We start from the raw sequence: 26,364 nt of genomic DNA, 5'->3' as shown, positions 1-26,364 counted from the left end.
TTACAGAACAAAATAGTTTCTCATTTAACAGTAGGTACACATGTTGCCCTATGACAATGGTTAACAACCTCATAACACATCAACACTATCCTTACTCAACCTTGGGTTCCCTATCACCAGCTTCCTTGTCCCCTTCTCTCTTCTGGCCCTTGTCCCTGGACTGCTGTATATCATTAGTCCCATTTGGTTTTAAGGGGCTGTCCCCTCCCAGGCTGAATGGTGAACTCGGAGATGAGTTCACCACTGAGCCAAAAGGGTGTCTGGGGGCCATACTCTCGGGGTTTGGTCTCCAGCTTTTATGGATTAAATTGTGTCCCCCTAAAATATGTGTTGTAAATCCTAACCTCTATGCCTGTGGTTAAAGTCCCATTTGGGAATGCGTTGGCTTTTTATGTTAATGAGGAAAGATTAGCATAGGGTGTGTCTGGAGCCAATCTCTTACAAGATATAAAAGGAGCAGATTAAGCAAAGCAGAGAGAGGGGAAATTAGATGCTAAGCCACATAGAGATCTCCAAGGATCCAGCAAATAGAAGCTGAAGAGACAAGGACCTTCCCCCAGAACCAACAGAGAGAGAAAGACTTCCCCTAGAGATAGCACACTGAATTTGGACTTCTAGCCTCCTGCACTCTGAGAAAATAAATTTCTGTTTATTAAAGCCACCCATTTATAGTATTTCTCTTATAGCAGTACTAGATAACTAAGACACCAGCCAACAGCCAGCAAGGAACTGAGAACCCCAGTCCAGTTCCTCCAAAGAACTGGATTCTGCCAACAACCATCTGGATTGGAAATGGATCCTTCCCCTGTCTCGCTTACAGATCGGACCCCACTTCTGGCTGACGTCTTGATTGAAGCTCCATAAGAGATCTTGAAGCAGAGAACTCTTCTAAATTATGCCCAAATTCTTGCCCACGGAAACTATAATAAATGTATGTTGTTTAAGTCCGTAACTTTGTGGCAATATTGTGACAAGGAGCCCTGGTGGCACAACAATTAAGTGCTCACTGCTACTGAAACATCAGGGGTTTGAACTCACCCAGTGCCTCTGTGGGAGAAAGGCCTGGCAATCTGCTTCTGTAAAGATTACAGCCAAGAACACTCTATGGGCAGTTCTAGTCTGTAACACATGGGGTTACTATGAGTCAAAACTGACTCAAAGGCACGTAAAAATAACAAACAACAATATTGTTACACAGCAATGTTGTTGTTGTGTGCTGCTGAGTTGATTCTGACTCATAACAATTCTATGGGACAGAGTAGAACTTCCCCACAGGGTTTCCAAGGCTGTAATCTTTACTTGTATTATAATGAAATGTGCAAAGACCTGAAATTAGAAAACCAAAAGGGAAGAATAGGCTCGGCATTTCTCAAGATGAGAGAACTGAGGAAAAAGTTCAAGCCTTGAGTTGCAATATTGAAGGATTCTACAGGGAAATTACTGAATGATGCAAGAAGCATCAAAAGAAGATGGAAGGAATACACAGAGTCACTGTACCAAAAAGAATTGGTCAACACTCAACCATTTCAGGAGGTAGCATATGATCAAGAACCAATGGTTTTGAAGGAAGAAGTCCAAGCTGCACTAAAAGGAATGATGACAAGCAAGGTTCCAGGAATTGACGGAATATCAATTGAGATGTTTCAATAAATGGATGCACCTCTGGAGGGGTTCACTTGTCTATGTCAAGAAATTTGGAAGAGAGCTTCCTGGTCAACCAGCTGGAAGAGATCCATATTTGTGCCTATTCCAGAGAAATCGATCCAACAGAATGCGGAAATTATCAAACAATGTCATTAATATCACAAACAAGTACAATTTTTGCTGAAGATCATCCAAAAGCGGTTACAGCAGTACTTCGACAGGTAACTGCTAGAAGTTCAAGCTGGATTCAAGACATGGAACAAGGGATATCATTGGTGATAAAATGGATCTTGGATGAAAGCAGAGAATAGCAGAAAGATGTTTACCTGCGTTTTATTGATGATACAAAGGCATTCGAGTGTGTGGATCATAACAAATTATGGATAACATTATGGGAGTTCCAGAACACTTAATTGTCCTTATGAGGACCCTCTACATAGACCAAGAGGCAGTCACTGGAACAGAATAAGGGGATACTGTGTGGTTTAAAGTCAGGAAAAGTGTGCATTGGGCTTGTACAATTTCACCATGTTTATTCAATCTGTATGCTGAGCAAATATTCTGGGAAGCAAATAATATGATGAAGAACGTCATCACGATTGAAGAAATCCAAATTAACAACCTGCGATATGCAGATGACACTACCTTACTTGCTGAAAGTGAAGAGGACTTGAAGCACTTACTGATGAAGATCCAAGACCAAGGCCTTCATTATGGATTACACCTCAACATAAATAAAACAAAAATCCTCACAACTGGACCAATAAGCAACATCATGACAAAGGGAGAAAAAATTGAAGTTGTCAAGGATTTGATTTTACTTGAATCCACAAGCAACACCCATGGAAGAAGCGGTCAAAAAATCAAAAGATGCACTGCATTGGGCAAATGTGCTGCAAAAGACCTCTTTAAAGTGTTAAAAAAACAAAAGATGTCCCTTTGAGGACCCAAGCCATGTTATTTTCAATCGCCTCATATGCATGCAAAAGCTGGAGAATGACTAAGGAAGACCAAAGAAGAATTGATGCCTTTGAATTATGGTGTTGGCAAGGAGTACTGAATATACCATGGACTTCCAGAAGAACCAATACATCTGTCTTGGAAGAAGTACAGCCAGAATGCTCCTTAGAAGCAAAGATGGCGAGACTACATCTCACATACTTTGGATATGTTATCAGTCCCTGGAGAAGGACATCGTGCTTGATAAAGTAGAGGGTCAATGAAGAAGAGGAAGATCTCAACGAGATGGACTGACACAGTGGCTGCAACAACGGGGTCAAGCCTAACAACTGTGAGGATGGTGCAGGACTGGGCGATGTTTCGTTCTGTTGTGCGTAAGATGCTATGGGTCGGAACTGACTCAATGGCACAAAGCAACAACAATCTTTATCTAAGCAGACTGCCACATCTTTCTCTTGCGGAGTCGCTGGTGCGTTTGAACTGCCGACCTTTTGGTTAGCAGCCAAACGCTTAACCATTGCACCACCAGGGCTCCTTTCTACTTAAGTACAGACCTCTTATACCACAGCAGCTCTCTTTTACTGAGGGCTTTCTTAGTTACTAGTGGTGCCATAACAAAAATACCACAAGCTGTTGTTGCTGTTTCTCTCTATGGAGGAGTCCTTGGGTGATGCAAATGGTTCAGCACTGGTCTACTAACCGACAGGTTGGTGTTTCAAACCCACTCAGAGATGCCTCAGAAGACAAGCCTGGCAATCTGCTTCGGAAAGGTCACAGTCTTGGAAACCCTATGGAGCACAGTTCTACTCTGTAACACATGGTGTCTCCGTGAGCTGCAATTGATTCAATGGCAACTGGCTTTGAGTTTTTGTTTTTCTTTACAGCGCCTGTTGTCTCACTCTCCTAAATGTTCCCTTGCAGTGCCATGGATCGCTTCTGTGTGGTCTTTCTCGCCATGGCAAGTGATTGGGTAGGACTGTTCAAATAAGGTAATTGTGGCCCACCAAGGGGACTGGTCAGTTTTGTCATTCCACTAGGCTTAAAAAGAAGGTCAATTCCAGAGCAGAGAGAGGATCCCACCACCACCAAGGAAGAAGGGCCAAGAGTAGAATGTGTCCTTTTGACTCGGGATTCCTGGGCTGAGAAGCTCCTGTAACCAGGAGACAGAAAGAGACAGAGAGCTGTAACACTGTAGAAAGCGAGAAGTAGTGGCAGAGAAACAGCGGCAGGAGAGACTGGCAGGAGAGACAGGCAAAAGACAGTGCAGTGGGCTTCCCCACTGAGCTAGCCTACTGAGCTAGAAAGCTGAGTGCCTTTGGGCCTGAGGTTTGCTGGAGGAGTAAGGTGCTTCTGGGCACTTGGTGGAGCTATGTTTGCCAACTCACAGAACTAGAGCTGAACACCTTCTCTCCGAGGCTCATTGGCAGAGTGGGATGCCTTCGGGCACTTACTAGCAGAGCTAAAAGTGCTTTGTTACACTTGTCTGAGCAGGGCAGAGGCTGAGGACCAGAGAGAGGTGTGCCTGTGGGCACAGTGGAGAAGAGGCTGTCCTGATGGAAGAACTATATCCTGAGCCTTCCCGAACCTGAATTGTAACCTATTATTTCCCTAATAAACCCCATAATTGTGAGTATTGTCTGTGAGTTCTGTGTGGCCATTGCAATGAATTATCAAACCCAGCAGAGAAGTAGGGAGTGGCGTGGGAGGGACAGTTGGTGTCAGAATTGGTAAAGGTGGCAGAGTGAGGGGGCATGTCTGATCTCCGTCTCATAGGAATCAGCCCTGGGCTGTTGATCTTGATTCTCCTTCCCCCTTGTAAAGTTAGAGAAGGTCAGATGCTGCCCCCAAGCCATTTTTACACCACTCCCTCCCTGATGCCCCTAAAACTTCTAATCTCTTTGTTATCAGCTCTGACCCAGCTCCAGCTCTCAAATGTTCCTTAAGGCACATCCCAGAAGTGGTACACATCACTTGGGCTCACATCCTGTTGACCAGAAAGCCTTGCCTGTGAAAGAGAAATGCAGCTGTTACTCTGAGTTTCCATGGGGCCAGCTATATTCTTTCATTATGCTACAAAGGGACAGTGGGTATCGGATTCAATGAGCAGTTTCTTACATACTTTGTTCTGCTTCATCTATATGCCTTGCAGTTAGAAGGTCTGCAGTCCGTGTTAGATGACAATTCTGTGAGTTAAGCCTGTGGGAGGTAGCTTGGGAGGATGTTGCAATAACTAGTTACCATTTCCTGATTGTGACTCTGAGAAACTGTGGGTATGTAAGTGTAAAGAATTAAAACCCTGGAGCAAGGCTGTTACTGCATATCCTGGAGTCGGGAGGACATTTTGAGTAACACAAACGGTAAGACTGAAGGAATTTCGGTGGAAGAGGCTGAAGGGGCTGCTATGATCTCCCAATTTCTGTTCCTGCTCTGCTTTGGTAAGTCTTGGGGAATAACAGGGTCATTATAAGTGGTGGTGGGTTGGGCTATGAGGCAGCCAGAGTTGGAGAAGTCTGTAGGGGTAGATAATGGGTAAACAAACGAAAACCAAACCCGTTGCCATTGAGTCTATTCTGACTCATAGTGACCCTATAAAACAGAGTAAAACTGCCCCATAAGGTTTTCTAGACTGTAAATCTTAACAGAAGCAGATTGCCAGGTCTTTCTCCCATGGGGTGGCTGGTGGGTTCGAGCCTCCAGTCTTTCAATTAGCAGTCAAACACTTAACCACTGCACCACCAGGGCTCCTTAGGTAATGTGTAGGATAAACAAAAGAAACTCCAATTTCCTGAATATGTATTACGTGGCAGGAATATGTTAGGTGCTTTACACGTTTTTTTCTATTTATTTGTTTTTCAAAATTCAGCTATTCTTAAAATTCCCAACGGCGTTTTGCCATGTGCATGTGACACCTGTATTTTTTTTAATGTTATTTTTCTTCAAATCAGCTCAAGCTTTTTTTTTTTATATATATATTACACTCCGTTTAAAAAATACGTGTCCTCCACTTATTTGAAATATCTGGAATAGGCAAATGTATAGAGAACAAAGTTTATTAGTGATTACCAGGGGCAGTGGGAGGGGGGAAGGGGAACTCATTGTTTAGGGGACACTGATGTGTCCCTTAAGGGAGCTTAGGTGCTTTTGTTAAGGGTGATGGAAAATTTGGAAATGGATAATGGTGATGGTTGAACAACATGATGAACATAATGTCACTGAATTGTACGTGTAAAAAATGTTGAAACGGCAAATGTTTCGTTACATACGTACATATTTATCACAATTTTAAAAAATGAGAAAATAGATCTATAAAACACCTCTATAAATGGAAAACCGATATCACTCGTGAAAAATAGAGGATTATTAGAGCGTGTTGTTGTTGTCAGGGGCCCTGGTGACGCCGTGGTTAAGCATTTGGCTGCTAACCAAAAGTTCAGCAGTTGGAATCCACCAGCTCCTCCTTAGAAACCCTATGGGGCAGTTCTACACTGTCCTAAAGAGTTGCTATGGGTCGTAACTGACTCAACGACAATGGATTTGGGATTTTTTTCTTTTTTCTTTTGGTTGTTGTTAGGTGCCGTCTAGTTGATTTCAACTTATAGCAACCCATAGTCAGCGGGAAATTAAGGCAATCCTATTAAGTTCTTGGAGGCCTGGTGGCACGGTGGTTATGAGCTACAGTGTGCTACGGCTGCTGACCAAAATGGTCGGCAGTTGGAATCCACCAGCTGCTCCTTGGAAACAGTATGGGGCAGTTCTACTCTGTCCTATATGGTCGCTATGAGTTGGAATCGACGCAACAGGTTTCTGGTTTTGTTTTGTTTTTTTAATTAAGTTCTTATTAGGTGCTGCAATCTGCTTGTAGGAGTCCCTGGGTTGCGCAATTGGTTAAGTGCTCAGCTGTTAACCAGAAGGTTGGCAGTATGAACCCACCCAGAGACATCTCGGAAGAAAGACCTGGTGATCTGCTTCCAAAAGGTCACAGCCTTGAAAATCCCATGGAGCACAGTTCTACTCTGACACACATGGGGTCGTCATGAGTCAGAATTGAAATGACCACAACTGCTTTTGGTTTTCTGGCTTTGCCTGCTTGTAGATTCTGAGCCACACTTATCCCCAGTTTCTAAGGGATATGAGCAGGGACAGATTACCCAATAAGCAAGGTATGCACAGGCTTGCTTGTACTTACTCTCCAATCCATGGTGCACAAATTTCACCTGGTTTTCACATCGTTGACGTGGTGAAACCCATGTGAAGTTGTTAACTACAGATTAGTAAGTAAACACAATTAAGCCTGTGGGTAGCTTACTTACTGGTTAATTCGCCTCTGAATGGGAGTGAATGTTAGAGATGGTTTGAAGACTAGCACCCAGCTGAGGTATTCTATGTGATCAGGATTGAGAGAGAATTAAGAAGTGAATAACTTCCATAACTTTCTCCTACAGATTAGATTCAATGTTGTTTAATCCTGTGTCATTGTACAACCTAAAATCATTTTACATTCCTTAGAAAAGTTCTGCAGAATAGTACTTATCCCCATACATTGCACACAAGGAATCTGAGATTGGCAGTTGAAGTCACTTGCTAAGACCGCTCAGCTAGTAAGTGGAGAAGCCAAATTCAAATTCTGCTCTGTCTAGCCCCAAAGACCACAATCTTCCACTGGGTCATACTAGAAGGTTATTGTTGTTGTTTCTTGCCATTGAGTGAGTTCCAACTCATGATGACCTTTTGTATAACAGAACAAAATGTTGCCCAGCCCCGCGCCATCTTCATGATCATAGGTATGTATAGGAAATTAAAAAGGTCATCATTTGGGAGCTTTGGGTTGGAAATGATTGAAGAGTGAGTGATAGGACCAACATCTGGGAAAACCTTGAGAATGTAAATGAACAGTAAATCTAATGATTTAAGTAGGTGCTGAGAAAATTTTTGAGTAAACAGCCAGATAATCAGATAGGATTTGTTGGAGAGACAGTCTAGATTGCAGCTATTCAAGTCTGCCATTGTAGCACAAAGGCTGTTGTAGACAACACATAACTGAATGGGAATGACTGTTGTCTTAGTCTGGGTTCTCTAGAGGAGAAAAACCAGTGAAATGTACACAGATATATATATAGAGAGAAATTTACTTCATGGAAATGGCTCATGCAATTGTGGGGGCTGGCAAGTCCCAAATGCGTGGGTCAGACGACAAGTTGAGGACTTCCACTGGCTCGTGTGGTTCCTGGGGCTGAGGAATCCAAAATCTGCAGGTCAGGCAACAAGCTAAAGGCAGGGCCCTGCTGGCTTATGTCCCAGGAACTGGGTCAGACTCTGAGAGGATTGCAGGATTGGAAAGAGAGCAGCTTTACAAAACATTTGTTCATATCATGGATGCAGGCCACACACCCAAAGAACGTCCTCTTCCAACTGATTGGCTGCTACATCAGATCACAAAATTGAAGGAGGTACATAATATCTGCCAAACCACTGAGAACCATAGCTAGGCCAAGATGACACATAACATTAACCATCACAACTGTATTTCAGTAAAACTTTATTTACCAAAACAGGTGGAGGGCCAGATTTGTCCCAAGGGCTGTAATTTGAGGACCCCTGATCTTAGGTATAATAAGGTTGTGGTTTGATGGGGGTTTCTGTTTCATGTACAAATAAAGCCTAAAGATTCCAGAAAATACAGACGTAGTGGCTCTTACTTGGCATTGCCAGTCATGAAAACTTCTGCCTTCAGGTCTTCTGCTCCCAAGCTCATAGAGTACTATAGGATAGTTGGCCCTTTACTTCACCAAACATGAGGTCCTTCTCTGGTGAGTAATCCCCCCTGATGACATTCCCAAAACAAGAGAGTCAGACAATGCTCTGTTGTGATCCATAAGGTTTTCATGGGCTGATTTTCATAGGTAAATCACCAGGCCTTTCTTCCTAGTCTGTTTTAGTCTGAAGGCTCCACTGAAACCTGTTCATCATGGGTGGCCTTGTTGGTATTCCAAACACCAGTGGCATAGTTTCCAGTATCATAGTAACGTGCAAACCACCACACTGTGCCAAACTGACAGACGGGTGGTGGCATATAATAAATGCTATATAATTGTTGTTACTTGCCGAAGAGATTCTGACTCATGGCAACCCCATGTGTGTCAGAGTAGAATTGCACTCCATAGGGTTTTCAAGGCTGTGACCTTTCTGAAAGAGATTGCCAGGCCTGTTTTCGGAGGCACCTCTGGGTGCGTTTGAACCACCAACTTTTTGGTTAGTAGTCCAGCGCTTAACTGTTTGTGCCACCCAGGAACTCCCCATATAATCGTTAGATATTATTATTATTAAGGAGACATAGTGGTGCAGTGGTTAAAGCACTTGGCTGCTAATGGAAAGATCAGCCATTCGAACCCACCTAGCGACTCCAAGGAAAAAAGATGTGACAGTCTGCTTCCGTAAAGATTACAGTCTTGGAAACTCTATGGGGCAGTTCTACTCTATCCTATAGGATCACTATGAGTCAGAATTGACTTGACAGAAACAGGTGTGGTTTTGGTTATTATTATTATTATCACCATCATCATAATCATCTTGATGAAGCCCTTGAAATTTCTCCTGGAGGCCACCCCTCACGCCCTCAATGTCCCATCAGCCTTTCCATCACATTCTGCCCCAGAGTCTGTGGAACAACAGTTCTCTGCAGACTCATATTCTGTAACTTTGCAAATGAGATTCAGACATGAGATAAGATGAGATGTGAACTGGCAGGTCTGAAAAGTGGGGGATGTCCACCACTGCTCACTGAGGACTCACTCAGCGGCCCCATCTGGTTTATTTTCTTCCTTTCTGGCTGCCCACAACTCCTGCAGAACAGTGGTTCTCAACCTCCAAAGGGGCATTTGGCAAGATCTGGAGTTCCTGGTGGTGCAAACAGTTAACGTGTTCACTGCTAACTGAAAGGTGGGAGATTTGAGTCCACCCAGAGGTGCCTTGGAAGAAAACCTTGCAGATCAACTTCTGAAAAATCAGCCACTGAAAACCTTATGGAGCTCAGTTCTGCTCTAACCCATTTGGGGCCACCATGAGTTGGAATCGACTCAACAGCACCTGATTTTTTTTTTTTAAGACATTTTTCGTTGTCACAACTGGCTGGAGGGATTGCTACTGGCATCTGGTATGTAGAGGTCAAGGATGCTGCTAAAAATTCTACAACGCACCAAACCAAAACCAAACCTGTTGTCGACTAGTCGATTCCGACTCATAGAGACCCTGCAGGACAAGGTAGAACTGTCCCGTAGGGTTTGCAAGGCTGTAAATCTTTACAAAAGCAGATTGCCACATCTTTCTCCCGAAGAGTGGCTGGTGGGTTGGAACCAACAACCTTTCCATTAGCAGTCTAGTGCTTAACCACTGAACCGCCAGGGCTCCACCTACCATGCACAGGAAAGAAATATGCAGCCCATGACATCAATAGTGCTGAGGTTGAGAAACCCTGGGATCCATTGGATTCTGCTTATCTCTCGGGTCTTTCTCTTGCTCTGAGGCCCAGCAATGTAGTCATGCTTGTCTACCCAGTGGGATCCATGAGAAGCTGGTGGCTCAGTTGGGGTTTCTAGTCTCACTGTGCTAAGCTTGCTTGGAGAAGGCCTGACCAGCTGTGTTCCTGAGCCTATTCCTAATAGCCACTCTCTGAAGTCCTGACTCCTTTGAGGTATTGCCTCTGAACAGCACTCCTTGATTTCTTGGTGATCTCCACGTGGCATCAGTCTTCCTCTGCGTGCGCTTGTGTCTGTGTCTATGCCTCTCTTTATAGCATTCATAGCATGAGTAGACAGATGCACACCCATGTTCATTGTAGCATTATTCACAATAGAAAAAGATGGAAACAACCTAAGTGCCCATCAACAGATAAATGGATAAACAAACTATGGTACATACACACAATCAAACACTATACAATGATAAATAACAATGATGAATGTGTGACATCACAACATGGATGAATGTGGAGGGCATTATGCTGAGTGACGTAAGTAAATCACAAAAGGATAAATACAAAAGAGGCCACTATTATAAAAACCCATGAAAAGGTTTACACACAGAAAGAAACAATCTTTGATGGTTACAAAGGAGGGGAGGGGTGGGGATGGAAAAACACTAAAAAGAAAATAGATAAGTGGTAACTTTGGTGAAGGGTAAGACAGTACACAATACTGGGGAAATCAGCACAACTTGACCAAGGCAAAGTCAGAGAAGCTTCATAGACACATCCAAACTCCCATAGGGATCAAGTTACTGGACTGAGGGCTGGGGACCATGGTCTTGGGGGACATCTAGCTCAACTGGCATAACATAGTTTATAAGGAAAATGTTCTACATCCTACTTTGGTGAGTAGCGTCTGGGGTTTTAAAAGCTTGTAAGCAGCCATTTAAGATACGTCTATAGAGTTGCTATGAGTCGGAATTGACTCGATGGCAATGGGTTTGGTTTTTGGTTTTCTACTGTTCCCACCCTGTCTGGAGCAAGGGAGAATGAAGAAAACCATAGATACAAGGGAAGGATTAGTCCAAAGGATTAGTGGACAACAATTGTCACAGCATCCATGAGACTGAGTCCAGCACAACTAGATGGTGCCCAGCTACCACTACTGACTGCTCTGACAGGGATCACAATAAAGGGTCCTGGACAGAGCTGGAGAAAAATGTAGCACAAAATTTTAACTCACAAAAAAGACCAGACTTACTGGCCTGATAGAGACTGGAGAAACCCGGAGAGTTTGCCCCCTGGACACCCTTTTAACTTGGTACTGAAGTCACTCCTGAGATTCACCCTTCAGCCAAAGATTAGACAGGTCCATAAAACAAACAATAATACATGCAGCTCAACCATGAATAGGAGACTAAATGGACACACCAGCCCAGGGCAAGGACGAGAAAGCAGGAGGGGACAGGAAAACTGGACAAATAGAAATGGGGAAGCCAAGGTCGAGAAGAGGAGAGTGTTGACATGTCACAAGGTTGGGGCAAACAATGTCACAAAATAGTATGTGTATCAATTGTTTAATGAGAAACTAATTTGCTCTGTAAACCTTCACCTAAAGCACAATTAAAAAAAAAAAAAAAAGAAGTCATTAAGTTTAGGACACACCATACAGTAATATGGTCTCATTAACATAACAAAGAAAACCCTATTCCCAAATGGGATCACATCCACAGGTATAGAGGTCAGGATTCCAATACATATTTTAGGGATACACAACTCAATCCATAATACCATCCAAATGTGCATGCCTGTGTGTCTAACTATCATTTATGCCTCTCTTCTCTCCACTAACTCATGGCAACCCCATGTGTGCAGAGTAGAACTGTGCTCCATAGTGTTTTCAAGGCTGTGGCTTTTCAGAAGCAGATTGCCAGGCCTGTCTTCCGAGGCACATCTGGGTGGGTTTGAACCCCCAATCTTTTAGGTAGTAGTCTAGTGCTTAACCATATGCGCCACCCAGTTTTCCATGAGTCAGGAACAACTTGATGGCAACTAACATAAACAACAAGGAGTCCTGATGGCTTAATGGGTAAGCACTCTGCTGCTAACAAAATGGTTGGCAGTTCAAACCCACCCAGTGGCTCTGTCGGTGAAAAGACCCGGCAATCTGCTCCCATAAAGATTACAGCCTAGGAAACTCTATGGGGCTTTTCTACTCTATCATATGGGGTCTCTATGAGTTGGAACTGACCCAACAGCACCTAACAACAACGACAGCATTCTCAGAAAGAGACTCTGGGGTGGTCCCTCAGGGATCAGGGCAGGGAGATGATGTGGGCTGCAGGCAGGTGGTGGATCACTCATGGAGGGTTCTTTTACAGGTCTGTGTCTTAGCCAAAGGGACATGACAGGAGATGGTGAGTGTTTCTTCACTCTAAATTCCCCACTTTTCCTTCCTCTTCCTTATGTGGGCTTCTGAGAGCAAGATGAGGAGTCAAATCCAGCCCTGGGCTCTGTTTCCCTTCCAGGGCCACTTCCCAAGCCCAGCCTCAGTGCCTGGCCCAGCTCGGTGGTCCCTCTCAAGAGCAATGTGATTCTGAGGTGCTGGTCTCCAACCAGGAATGTAAACTTTGCTCTCAAAAAGGGAAGAATTACTATGTGGTCCTTAGAGCCATGTAATCTTACAGAGAACCTGGCTGAATTCCTTCTCACTGATCTACACCAAGGTAACGCTGGGGAGTACACCTGTGAATACTACACCATTCTGTCCCCCTACACAACTTCACAGCCCAGTGATGTCCTTCTACTTCTGGTTACAGGTGAGAAGGAGGTGCTCTGGAATGACATATGGTTTTCCTTGGGACAGGGGATGAGGGAGGAATGAGAGGGAGAGAGGGAGACCAGGGGTTGCGTCCCCAGTGTAGCGAAGTGTGGGTGATGGCGAAGAGAGACAGGAACAGAATTTGAATGTTGGTTTTATCCAGGCTTGTTGGGAGGGGATACTCTGTCCTGGAATCAGTGCAGGGTGAGATCAGTTATCTTTAATTTAGCCCCACTGCATGAAAACCAGGGTGATGGGCAACCCAAGGTTTCTCTCATTACCTCTGAGCTTCCTTCTTTTATAGGAGGTTTCCCTAAACCTTCCCTCCAAGCCTACCCAAGTCGTAATGTGACTGCAGGAAAAAAAGTGCCTCTGCGGTGCCAGAAGCCATACAATGTTGTGGACTATGTAAGGTTTTCTCTACTGAAGGAAGGAATGTCAGAGCCCATACGGGACTGGAGGCCATTAGGGAACATGGCAGGGTTCTCCCTCCAGAATGTGACAGTCAAGGACACTGGGAACTACAGCTGTGTCTACTACCAGAAAAGCAGTCCTTTCTGGGCCTCACACCCCAGTGATAGCCTTGAGATCTGGGTGACAGGTAAGGTTTTCTTGATTTTCAGGAAGTTTTTTCTTTAATTAGAGAGCTTTTGTTCTTTTATTTGATTCTTGTTTCTCCATCACTTGCACTACCATCTCCTTTAAAATTTTTTCTTTCATACTTCTACTTCTTTGACTTTTTGTTCTGCAGTCTTGGATAATTTCCCATGTTGTTCTTCAAAATTACGAATCCTGTCCTCAGGCAGAATTCCTTCCACTCTTTTCTGTATCTATTAAAATATTGGTTTACCTTGGTGTTAGTGATTTTTATTCCCAACACTTTCTTGTTCTCAGAACATAGTGATTCCACAGCCTCCTGGATTTGTGTCATGGATGCTGTATTTTCTTATATCTCGCAACACATACTGTTAAGATTTTTCCAAAATTATCTTCTGTTTCCTGTGAGAATTCTACTTCATTGAATGCTACACTGGAGATATAAATTCCTGTTGTTGCTGTGGATTCTTCCCATATTGTCAGTGAAGGTTTTGTAATTAGAAATAAAGGTTTTTGTGGTCAGTATTGAGAGGTGGAGAGGGCTTACTGAGTGTGGTGGGTCATTATCTATGTCTGCCTGTGGATCTTCCTGGCGGAGAACTTTTTTACTGGGTTCAGAGATGAACTTTGTGTTAATTGGGATTTATGAGGTGGGATGATACAAATGCAGGCCACTCTTTAGGAACCAGGTCCAACACCAAGCTCAAGCCCTTCTTTAGTGGAACTGAGATACACAGTGGCCCAGTGCTTAGACTCTAAGTCCTAACTTTCTTAAGCTCACTGCCTGCACGTCGTTAAGTTTTCTGCTGTGAGGTGAGATGCTGGGCCCGCCAAGTGAATCTCAGTGCTCTGTTGGAGCTTCTTAAGCCTTTTTGTGTTGCTTCTAAGACTGATTCCTAATATATGGATGGAGAAGATAAAAAGGAAATATACCCCCAAAAATCAAACCTGTTGTTGTCAAGTTGATTCTGACTCACAGCGACCATATAGGACAGAGTAGAACTGCCCCATAGGGTTGCCAAGGCTGTAATCTTTATGGAAGCAGACTGCCACATCTTTCTCTTGTGGAGCGGCTGGTGGGTTTGAACCGTCGACCTTCAGCTAGCAGCAGAGCACTTAACCACTGTGTAACCAGGGCTCCTTACGGCTGACTACTGATCAGGAAATAAAAGTGGGTGTATGAGAGTCATAGTTCGTGGGGTCATTTGAGAAGAGGGGATACTCCTCTATAGGTACTGAGACCCTCCTCTCTTCACTTTCCCCAGCTACCACATTGGGAGATAACCCCTCAGTTTCCCCAAGTACCACATCAGGAGATTACACCAAGGGTAATGTCATCCGTCTGGGTCTGGCTGCCCTAGTTCTGATTATCATAGGGGCTTTCCTAATTGAAGCCTGGTATAGCCAGAAGGAGTCTCCACGTGGATCCAGGTAAACAACTGAGCATTTCTCTTTTTTATGCGTTGTGTAGTGATATAGGGTACCTAAAACACCGAAGTCTACCCATGGAGATTTCTTATGTTTCTCAATATGGACACAAATGGCATTTTAAGTGGGATGTTTCTTCATTGTGTGGGACTGTCCTGCTCATTTCAGGAACACTTAGCATCTCTTTCCACTTCTCAGTCAATATCAGTTGAAGCCCCAACCATGGTGGAACAGGAAAAAAAATTTTCATACCTTTCAAACATCCCTGGATTGGGAGGAATGGGAGTTGGGGTGGTGTTCTTTCTGTGAGAACCTGTGTTTGGAGACCAGGAGAAATATTATTCTTCCTCTTCCTCCCTCCATTGACTTCAGATGTGTCCTTCTCTACTCACAGATCTCACAGCTTCCCAGGGAAACAATGAGTGCTTGCTGGAGTTAGACCTGTTGATCCTTACCGTTTCCTGTAGAATCTTCACTCTCAGCTCTATGGAGAACTCCTCCAGGACAAGATGATGGCTTCTCTCTTCCTATACTCCTTCCCACCCAGGACTGAGGACAGCACCGGGCATAAAGACTCATGTAATAAATTTTTGATGATTTGGATGAATACTCGAAATTTCGAAGTCAAGCTGGGTAGCAGTTTCAGTGGCACCTGGGGGGAACACTTCCTCCATTGAAAGTGGGGGAAACATTGATTCCTGGTATAATATTTATTATTGCTTCCCCTCCATTCTCTCTATTTTGTGCTTGTGGACCTCCAATTAGGCAAATATTGGAATTTATATATTTATCATACATGTGTTTTAAATTTTCTTCCATATTTTCCAACTTTTTACCTAATTTTGGGAGAATCCCACTGTATTCCATGGCATTAATTTGTTCCTCATTTGCAACCAGTATTCTGGTTTCAGGTGTAAAATATCAATTATATTTTCATTTTCAAGATCTGTTGTTGTTTCTTGTTAATACTATTGTTTTTTTTTCATAAATATTCATTCTTATTTTAAAGCTATTGTTATCGTCAGCTGCCATCGAGTTGGCCCCCGACTCATGGTGACTCCATGCACAACGTAATGAAATGCTGCCTGGTCCTTTGTCATCCCCATGATTGGCTGTGGATTAGACTGTTGTGATCCATAGGGTTTTCACTGGCTGATTTTTGGAAGTAGATCACCAGGCATTTCTTCCTTAAAGCTGTTATCTCCTCTATTATAACTCTCTAGATATACTTATCAAAATCACATTTGATTGTAATACAAATGATTCCCTTAGAAGTAAATTCTTCTTTTTGTCCCCTTCCCTTCATTCTGTTGGCTTTCATCAAATGATTAGTGAGTCTTGTTTCTTCACTTATCATGATAGTTGAGATTCCCTTTTTGTGGCTGCTGCAGTTGTGGGTAAGACAAGGTAAGGGCAGCAGCTGATGTTTGTTGTCCTCTGCACTGTTTTCCGGGCACTGGAGGAAAACTGGGGCTTGCCTTGGTCTGCATATCACGTGGCTGGCTTTCTCAATGTGAATGCCCCTGGTATCCTCAAGCACCATGAAAATTTTTCCGTGCCTCCCATTCAAGTAGTAAAGCTCACTGGTCCTTTCAGGAAGAGATTCTTCGGCTGCTGTCTGGCTCAAGAGTGGCCAAAATGGACAGATCTCTGAATTCAGAGCCCCGGTGGTGCAGTTATCGCTCAGCTGCTGACTGAAAGGTCAGTGGTTGAAACTCACCAACCACTCTGCAGGAGAAAAGTATGGGAGTCTACTTTCATAAAGATTACAGCCTTGGAAACCCCATGGGGCAGTTCTACTCTGTCGTATAGAGTCTCTATGAGTCAGAATCGACTCGGTGTCAATGGGTTTGGTCTAGCTGAGGTATAATAACCAGTTAATTACCCTACAAGGTCCCTAGGTGGCACAAATGATTTGCACTCTACTGCTAACCTAAAGGAAGGTTAGCAGTTCAAACCCACCCAGCAGTACCATGGAAGAAAGGGGCTGGCAATCTGCTTCTGTTAAGATTACAGCCTAGAAAACCCTATGGAGCACAGTTCTACTCTGTAACACATGGGATGGCCATGAATCAGAATAAACTCAGTGGCAAGCAACAACAACGGTTACACTACAGCTACTTCTTGCTGCAGTCTTCCATTCTGGTACACATGGAGCAGAATCAGTGATGTTCCCGCTCCTGGAGTGGGCAGTTGAAATATTTGTTATCTAAAATGAGAGGCAATAAAGGCGTAAGGGCTGGATCACACACCTTCATGAGTGTGTGCTCACACTCAACATGAGGGAGACAAAGAAAGGATCGCCACTGGACAGATTCCTACACTTCTCTGGGGGATCTGGAGAAGAGAGGATGGGGGAGGATGCTGGTGCAACTGTACAGTTCTTCCCCAGATCACCTAAAATTGCTTTTTTCCTGCCAGATGCCACAGTCCCAGGACCAGGGATGCAGCTGTGGGTGCCGGAGGCAGGGGTGATCCCTAAGCAACAGACTGTAACTATACCCCTGAACATGTATGCTAGAATTCTCAAGGGCCTGATGGAATGGATTGTACCTTCCATGCATCTATCAGAATTGGAGTTGACAGTGAATACTGCCGTACTGCCTAATGGGTGAGATAGCCCACAAGTGTTGTACCTATGTAACCCTGCCCAACATGAATGGGAGCGAACTGAGGGGGAAGCACTTGCTAGACTGGTCTTACTACCAGCAATCTGGACTAGCACAGCAGCTGAACCTGATGTCCCTTCCCAAGGTGGAAAAGTTTGGGTAAAAATAAATGACAAATGGAAGGAAGGAGAGATAATAGCTGAAGGTAAAAGAATGAATAAATGGGTTATGCAGCAGGGGAAATTTAACATTATGTTGATACCTTGAGAGAGACTCAGAGAAAGGGATAATTTTCTCTCAGTTAAATTCATCAGAGGCCAGAAAGGGTGAAGACGAGACAAACTGTTGCAGAACCTGACCAGATCAGATGGACACCTGCAGCAGACCTGAATTACTGGTACCTGAGTAACTTTACCCTTAGGACTCTTTTGCCCTACTGAAGGACTAATTGTCAATGACTGTTTTGGACTGGTAAAACGATTGGGAGGGGTAAATTAATCCTTCATGTATGAAAGTGTCAATGGCGAGAAAAGTGAGGGGATGGCCTGCAGTGTAATGAATTCCTTAATATGGCCTTTCTAGCCATGGTCTTTGTGACTCTCACACAAAGACTGAGTGGGACTATGCAAATAAGGTATATGGAACCTGTGATGGTTGGGGTTATGTGTTAACTTGTCTAGGCCATGATTCCCAGTATTGTATGGTTGTTCTCCATTTTATATGTTTCAGATCCTGACCTCTACATGTTAATGAGGCAGGATTGGTGTGGGGTATATCTTGAGTCACAGCCTTGCAGGAGGGCATGACTCAAGTCCTACTCTTATTCAAGTTACACCCTTCCCTGGGGTGTGGCCTGCATCCAAGGTATATATGTGGGTACCCTGGTGGGGCTCTCTCTTTCTGCATCTGGATCACACATCCAGTTTGTGATCATCTAGCTTCTGGTTCTTGGGACCTGAGCCAGAGGCCTGCAGTCTGTCCTGCCAATTCTGGGATTCGCTGGCCTCCGCAGCCCCATGGGCCAGTGGCCTATTGTCTGATCTGATTTCCTTGCTTCTGCAGCCTTGTGAGCCAGCAGCCTGTGGTCTGAACTGCTAGTTTGGGTTCATTAGCCCCTGCAGCCACATGGGTCGGTAGAAGCCTATGCCTGACCCACAGATTTGGGACTTGCCAACTTCTACAGCTGCGTGAGCCATTTCCTTTATAAGGTTCGTGAATTCTATGAGATGTTGCAGTGAATTACTGAACTCAAAAATGGAAGGGAGAATATTAAGGGGTGGAGGAGTAGTTAATATTAGAGATGATAGAGTAGTACAGAAGTTTGGAAAAGTTGGACATTTGGGACATCTTTAACCTCTGCCTCATAGGACCAGCTTTGTGCCGATCTTATAAAATAAATTATTGGTTTAGTCTTTATGCCCAGTGCTGTGTCCACAGCCTTGGGTGGGAAGGAAAACAGGAAGTGAGAAGCCATCATCTTGTCCTGGAGGGGTTCTCCATAGAGCTGAGAGTGAAGATTCTACAGGAAACAGTCAAGGATCAGCAGGTCTAACTCTATCAAGTACCCATCTTCCCCAGAGAAGCTGTGGAAACTGAGTACAGAAGGACACACCTGATCTCAACAGAGGAGGAAGAGGAGGAATAATATTTCTCCTGGACTCCAAACACAGGTTCTCAGCCAGGGAGACCACCCCAACTCTCCCTCCTCCATATCTAGGGATATTTTAGAAGATATGGGAGCATTGGTTTGTTTGTTTTCACAGTGGTTGGAGCTTCGACTGATGTTTAATGGGGAGGGGAAAGAGATACTAAATGTCCTTACAATGAACTGAATGCTCCCACATGGTAAAGAAACATCCCACCTATAATACCAATAGTGCCCCTGTTGAGAAGACAGGAAGTTCCCCTCAGGTAGAGACTGGTGTTTAATGGATCCTGGTGGCACAATGTTTAAGTGCTTGGCTGCTGACTGAAAGGTTGGCAGTTCGAACCCACCAGCTGCTGTGTGGGAGAAAAGACTTGGCTATCTGCTCCTGTAAAGATTACAGCCCGGGAAACCCTATGGAGCAATTTTACTCTGTCATACAGGATCGCTATGAATCGGAATAGGCTTGACAGCACACGACAACATTTCATTACAAAAGCTCATGAAAAAGAGAAGTGGTCAATTGTTTTACTTGGATCCATGTGGAGACTCCTTCTGGCTATGCCAGGCTTCAACCAGGAAAGTCCCCATGATAATCAAAAATATGGTTGCCAGAACCAGGCAGTTGAGATTAAACCTGGTATAATCTTCTGAAGTGTATCTCAGGAAGCTAAAAGACAGAAGAGTTTAGCACTGGGTGGCACAAAATGATTCAGCCCGCTCCACTTTGCTCCAGTGGCGCTTCCCTGTGTGTCCCTAGTTTCAAAGCTATGGGGCTCCCTTCTGTCTCCATCTCAGGTTAGTTTGGATCTGGCACATGACCTGCCTACCTCATTTCTTTGTAGATTCATTCACTCAGTATCTGCCTCCAGCTGTGTTTTCCATGAAGTTGCCTTGCTGGACTCCTCGCCTGGGTAAGTTGTTCGCTGCTGTCCCAAAACAGCCACTCTGTGCTGGGCCAGCTGGCCAGGTATGGACTCTCTGACAATCTCTGCATTTCTGCTGATTTCGTTCTAACTCTCTTTCCATTTGGTGCTCAGTCCAATTCTTCAACCTTCCCTTTGATGTTCAGGGATCCAGGGTTGTTGCTTGTATCTGTTTCACTTGGTTTCTTAAGTCTTTGTTGTAGGAGGATGTTAAGGTGCGTCTGTCTAAGCTGCCATCTTAACTGGACCAGTCAAGAGGTAGGTTTTAAAGGATATTGAAAAAAACTGATAAAGCAGATTTAAAAAATAACCATTTGTGTTATTTCTATTACAGCAGCAGTAAGAAACCAAGACATCCACCTTTGCCCAACTCCAGAGCAAAGATATCTTGTCCATTAGGAGGGACCAAATCCTTGGAGAAGGACAGCATTCTTGGTATAGAGTCAGCAAAAAAGGGGATGACCCTGAATGAGATACACTGATACAGTGGCTGCAACAATGAGCTCAGACATAGCAACAGTTGTGAGGACGGAGCAGGAGCGGGCAACCTTTCATTCCGTTATGCATAAGGTCGCTGTGAGAGAGAGCTGACTTGATGACACCTAACAATAACAATCTCTGATAAAATCAATGTTCTAAGACTCTGCTTCTGCCTTTCTCAAGCCCCTACATGGGAGGTGTGACTATTTAATGCCTGCCCTTCCTCTCATTCTTCCCTCATCCTCGTGTCCAGGATGGATGAGTGGGTCAAGCAAGAGCTTTTCTCTTGCTTAAACACCTCCTCCTCACCTATGACCACAAGAAGAATAACATCACTGGATGGTGAACTTCTGAAGGGGGACTCTTGCCTGTGGTATTGACAGGTGTATTCCCCTGCATCAAGGTGACCCTGGTTAATGAAGGGAAAATTAGCTGTTCTTTCTGAATAATCAACTGACAGCATGGGCTTTAAGGGAAGTTGGATTCCTCCTTTGCTGAGAGTAAAGTTGACATCTGTGATAGTAGTCCAGCACCTGAGAGTCGCATTACTCTTTGCAGGTACCAAAAATGTGGGCCAGACACTGAGGTGGGGCTTGGGAAGTGATCCTGGAAAGGAAGCAGAGAAAAGGGCTGGATTTGACCACTCACCTTACTCCCAGGAAGCCATTTACGGGAGAGGAAGATAGAGTGGGGAATTTAGGGTGAAGGATCAAGGAGAGTTTAATTGAAGAAACATTATTACGGATTGAATTATGTTCCCCCAAAAATGTGTCAACTTGGCTGGTCCATGATTCCCAGTATTGTGTAGTTGTCCACCATTTTGTGATCTGATGTGATTTTCCTATGTGTTGTAAATCTAACCTTTACGATGTTAACGAGGCAAGATTTAGAGATAGTTATGTTAATAAGGCAGGAGTCAATCTACAGGATTAGGTTGTCTCTTGAGTCAATCTCTTTTGAGATATGAAAAGAGAGAATCGAGCAGAGAGGAGAGGGACCTCATACCACCAAGAAAGAAACACCAGGAGTGGAACATGTCCTCTGGACCCAGGGTCCCTGCACTGAAAAGCTCCTATACCAGGGGAAGATTGATGACAAGGACCTTCCCCCAGAACTGACAGAGAGAGAAAGCCTTCCTCTAGAGCTGGTGCCCTGAATTTGGACTTTTAGTCTCCTAAACTGTGAGAGAATAAACTTCTGTTTGTTAAAGCCATCACTTGTGGTATTTCTGTTATAGCAGCACTAGATAACCAAGACAAACACCATCTCCTTTCATGTATCCTTGGCCATCAGACAGTTCTGTAAAAGAATCCGTCATGAGTGATATGTTCCCTGCCTGAAGCCCACATCGTCTCCTTCCCTGGTCCCTGAGGGACCATCCTGGAGTCTCTTCCAGAGGACAGGTTCTTGAATACCACACATTTAGGAGTTCTCGTTTCCCCTCATGCTGTTCTCTGGCTTCAGCTCCACTCTCAGCTCCTCCACCATTTCTCACGGAGGCTCTCCTCCTCCATCTGCTTTCACCTCGTAATGTTCCAGGACCTTTCTTAGTTCCGCAATATTCCACAAATCTTACTATCCTCATCTTCTATCCTGTACCACTCTTAGTCTTACCCTTCTGTTAGAACATATGTTTCCTAGGTCCTCCATCCCACAAGAGGTGGCACTAACCGTGTGGGTGACTGGGTGTGACCCTAGCTCAACTCCGGATATTATCCAAGATCCAAAGTGGTCCTTGGAGCCTCCTGACAGTCTCATTTGTGATTGTAATCAGAGATCACTGCTTGTAGTAATGGCTTCTTGAAGCTTTGGGTGACTAGATTAAGACAGAAACCATTTGGTTATAAAATCCTAAGAGAGTTTATGGAAGTGTATGTATTATAAAGGAGTAGTATGAGGGAGATTTTGTGGTGATGGATTAGGTCTGCATGTTGATTGTCCTGGTGGTTACATGTATTCACACATATGAAAAATGACACAGCACTGTACACACAAATTGTACCAATGACAACTTCTTGGTTTTGATATTGTACTATATTATGCATAATGTGCATAACTAGGGGAAACTGGGTGAAGGGTACATGAGACTTTTCTATTCTGTTTTTTGCAACTTGCTGAAATTAAGTTTTAAATATCTATTATATATTTTTATTATTGTTGAAAATGGACACAGCAAAACATACACCAATTCAGAAATTTCTACCTGTACAATACAGTGACATTGATTACATTCTTCAAACTGTATAACCATTCTCATCCTCCTTTCCTGATTTGTTCTCCCGTATTGACATAAACTCGCTTCCCCCTAAGCTTCATATCTAACATTTTGAGTTACTGTTGACAGTTTGATCCCATGTAGTAAGTTCTTTTAAAGATGTGATTCTATAATTATTATAAAATAAGAAGTTTTTTTTTTAAAAAATGAGAACTGATTAAAGATTCTGTAGAAGAATCCTGATCAAAAGGGAGAAAATACAGAACAGAATTTCAAATTTTCATGAAATACAGACTTTCTGGAGCCACAAAGGCTGGGAGAACCCCTGAAACTATTGCCCTGAGATACTCTTTAAATCTTAAACCTCAAACCACAAATATCCCCTGAAATCTTCTTAAAACCAAACAATCATTTAGATTAACTAGTAAAGAATGTCTGTCTTGAACATTGTGCTCTTTTAAGAACTATCTGTATGGGTTCAAACTGACAACAGCAACTCGAAAGATGAGAGAGGAAACTTAGGTGGCAGTGAGTTTATGTTAATAGGAGAGAAACAATTCAGAAAAAGATGATGAGAATGGTTACACAACTTGAAGAACGTAATCAATGTGACTGAATTGTACAGGTAGAAATTGCTGAAGTGGTGTATGTTCTTCTGTGTATATTCTCTACAACAACAACAATAATAAATTATTAAAAAATGGAATCTAATTGAAGGGAAAAAGCACAGTCTGATATAGACATGGACAGTCATGCATTAGGGAGTGGGAACATCACTAACTGCTCCATGTGCACCAGAATGGAAGACTGCAGCAAGAGGTAGCTGTATAGTACCTGTTGTTATTGGTTGCCATCAAGTTGATTCCGACTCATGGTGACCCCGTGTGTTCAAGTTCTTGATTATCCTAACATTCACTTCCTTTGAAAAAAATATATATGTATATATACACTTATAAATGAACCTTCTAATTGTGGTGACACTGGATTATTACTAAAAGTATTGCTATAAAGTTTGCATCTTCAAATAAATATGTTTACATAAACAGAAAGTATTGACTCATGATGAATAAATTATTGAATAAAGTAGAGGTGGTGTTGGCATAGAGCAGTCAGGAATATGGGATGTACATATTTGAATAGTGAAAACTACTTGATTGGTAAATTGGAACTAAGCTGTCAGCATGGACCCTGAAGAGCATGAAGCAATCAACAGAGAGAAAATGATGCTATTATTTGTCTTTCCAATTGTATTAGTCACCACATCTCTCACTCAATCCACTCTGTTCTATAATCTCAGTACATATCAATCCCAAGGAATTTACCAAAGCAGAGTAGAGAAAGGAATTCAGAGATCATACCAGCTGTGCAGCCAGCCTGTTCCAAGGACTTTTTTCTGTTTTGCAACCCATGGTAGGGAGGAAAGCTCTATGCGAGTGGCATACAACCTTGTTCCAACTATTTACTTTCTTCCTGTCATGAGGTAAAGTCTTTATCTGAACAGTCAAATTCAAACCTAAAGCTCGAACGCATGTAAATGGACCAAAAATCTCAAAGGCTTGAGTCTGAAGGATTCTGAGTTGGAGATAGGTTGATGTTGAGAATATTGAGGATTTCTTAGTTAATAAAAAAAAACATTGGGTATTATTGGTATGAAATGGAATCATTAGTGCTAGTTACTGTATTTTTTCCCTAGGGCTTGCATAACAAAGTACCACAAACTGAGAAGTTCAAACAACATAAATAGATTCTTTCATGGTTCTGGAGGCTAGAAATCTTAAATCAAGGTGTTGGCACGGCCACGCTCTCTCTGAAGGCTCTAGGGATAATCTGTTCCATGCCTTTCTTTCAGCTTCTGGTGTTGCCACAATCCTTGGTGTTCCTTGGCTTGTAGAAGCATCACTCCAATATCTGCCTCCATTGTTATGTGGAATTCTCCCTGTGTGTATCTGTTTCTTTTCCTCTTCTAATGAGAACACCATGTATGAGACCACTATTATAAGAACTCAAAAAAAGCTTTACACACTGAAAAAAGCTTTCTTTGGTGGTTATGAAGGTGGGAAGGGAGGGGAAGGGGAAATCACTAACTAGATAGTAGACAAGTGTCAAATTTGGTGAAGGCAAAGGCAATACACAATATAGGGAAAGACAGCACAACTGGACCAAAGCAAAAGCATAGAAGTTTCCTAGACACATCCAAACACTTTGGGTGACCAAGTAACTGGGACTGGGGGCTGGGGACTACAGTCTTGGGGGACATCTAGGTCAATTGGCATAACATAGTTCTTAAAGAAAATGTTCTACAGCCCACTTTGGTGAGTAGCACCTGGGGTCTTAAAAGCTTGCGAGTGGCCTTCTAAGATACAACTATTGGTCCCATTCTGTCCAGAGCAAAGTAGAATGAAGAAAACCAAAGACACAAGGAAAATATTAGCCTAAAAGGACTAAAGGACCACATGAACCAGAGACTCCACAGCCTGAGCCCAGAAGAACTAGATGGTGCCCAGCCACCACCATCAACTGCTCTGACAGGGATCACAACAAAGATCTGACAAGCATCATGGACAGAATTCAAATTCTCAAAAGAAGACCAGGCTTACTGGTCTGACACAGACTGGAGGAACCCCTGAAACTATGGCCCCCGGACACTCTGCTAACTCAGAACTGAAAACACTCCTGAAACCCACTTTTCAGACAAAGATTAGACGTCCTATAAAGCAAAAATAACACATTAAAAAATAACAATTAAAAAAACAAAGATATGGTGTTATAGATTGAATGGTGTCCCCACAAAATATGTGTTGTAAATCCTAACCCCTATATGTGTGGTTATAATCTCATTTGGGAATGGGTTGTGTTTGTTATGGTATGAGGCAGGATTAGTGTAGGGTCTTGAAACAATTTCTTTTGATGTTACACCATATGAAGATCACCAATGAACCAAGAGACAAGAACCTTCCCCCAGAGTGGACAGAGAGAGACAGTCTTCCCCTAGATCTGAAGCACTGAATTTGGACTTCCATCCTCCTAAACTGTGAGAAAATGAATGTTTGTTTATTAAAGCCACCCACTTGTGGTATTTCTGTTATAGCAGCACTAGATAACTAAAACATATGGCTTGCTCTATCTTTGAGCCAAAGCCTTACCTCATCAAAAGGATGTGGTCACTGCTGGAAGTCCTAGCTTGAGTAATAAGGCAAGAAAAAGAAATAAACGGCATCCAAACTGGTAATAAAGAAGTTAAACTGTCCCTGTTTGCAGATGATATAATACTATACATAGAAAACCCTAAAGACTCCACGAGAAAACTACTGGAACTAATAGAAAGATTCAGCAGAGTAGCAGGATACAAGATAAACATACAAAAATTGGTTGGATTCCTATACACCAATAAAGAGAATGAGCAAAAGGAAAACAGGAAAAAAAATACCATTTATAATAGCCCTTAAAAAAATAAAATACGTAGGAATAAATCTAAGTACGGATGTAAAAGACCTACACAAAGAAAACTACAGAACCCTACTGCAAGAAACCCAAAGGGATCTACATAAATGGAAAAACATACCATGCTCATGGATAGGTA

At 43.2% G+C, this 26,364-nt stretch overlaps 1 protein-coding gene across 13 annotated transcripts; it reads left to right on the top strand.

Annotated features, from left to right (window-relative positions):
• The first annotated feature begins 4,587 nt into the window (after window positions 1-4,587).
• On the top strand, window positions 4,588-18,634 carry LOC105756576 (T cell-interacting, activating receptor on myeloid cells 1). Of its 13 annotated transcripts, none has more exons than XM_023736346.1 (9): window positions 4,631-5,039; window positions 9,707-9,754; window positions 12,445-12,480; window positions 12,592-12,882; window positions 13,189-13,485; window positions 14,747-14,912; window positions 15,304-16,610; window positions 17,331-17,520; window positions 18,581-18,634. In XM_023736346.1, the coding sequence occupies exons 1-7, from the start codon at window positions 5,006-5,008 to the stop codon at window positions 15,329-15,331; spliced, it is 900 nt and encodes a 299-aa protein (XP_023592114.1). In that variant the 5' UTR covers window positions 4,631-5,005; the 3' UTR covers window positions 15,332-16,610; window positions 17,331-17,520; window positions 18,581-18,634. The 13 variants fall into 13 exon arrangements, with proteins under 13 accessions (XP_023592122.1, XP_023592124.1, XP_023592119.1 ...); XM_023736344.1 differs by lacking the exon at window positions 18,581-18,634 and having other exon boundaries at window positions 15,304-15,488; window positions 16,506-16,610; window positions 17,331-18,207; XM_023736345.1 differs by lacking the exon at window positions 18,581-18,634 and adding an exon at window positions 17,820-17,878.
• Window positions 18,635-26,364: the final 7,730 nt, after the last annotated feature.

This window comes from Trichechus manatus, unplaced genomic scaffold, assembly GCF_000243295.1.
Source record: "Trichechus manatus latirostris isolate Lorelei unplaced genomic scaffold, TriManLat1.0 scaffold00087, whole genome shotgun sequence".
Classification (NCBI taxonomy): Eukaryota; Metazoa; Chordata; class Mammalia; order Sirenia; family Trichechidae; genus Trichechus; species Trichechus manatus.
This window is presented reverse-complemented; position numbering and strand designations above follow the sequence as displayed.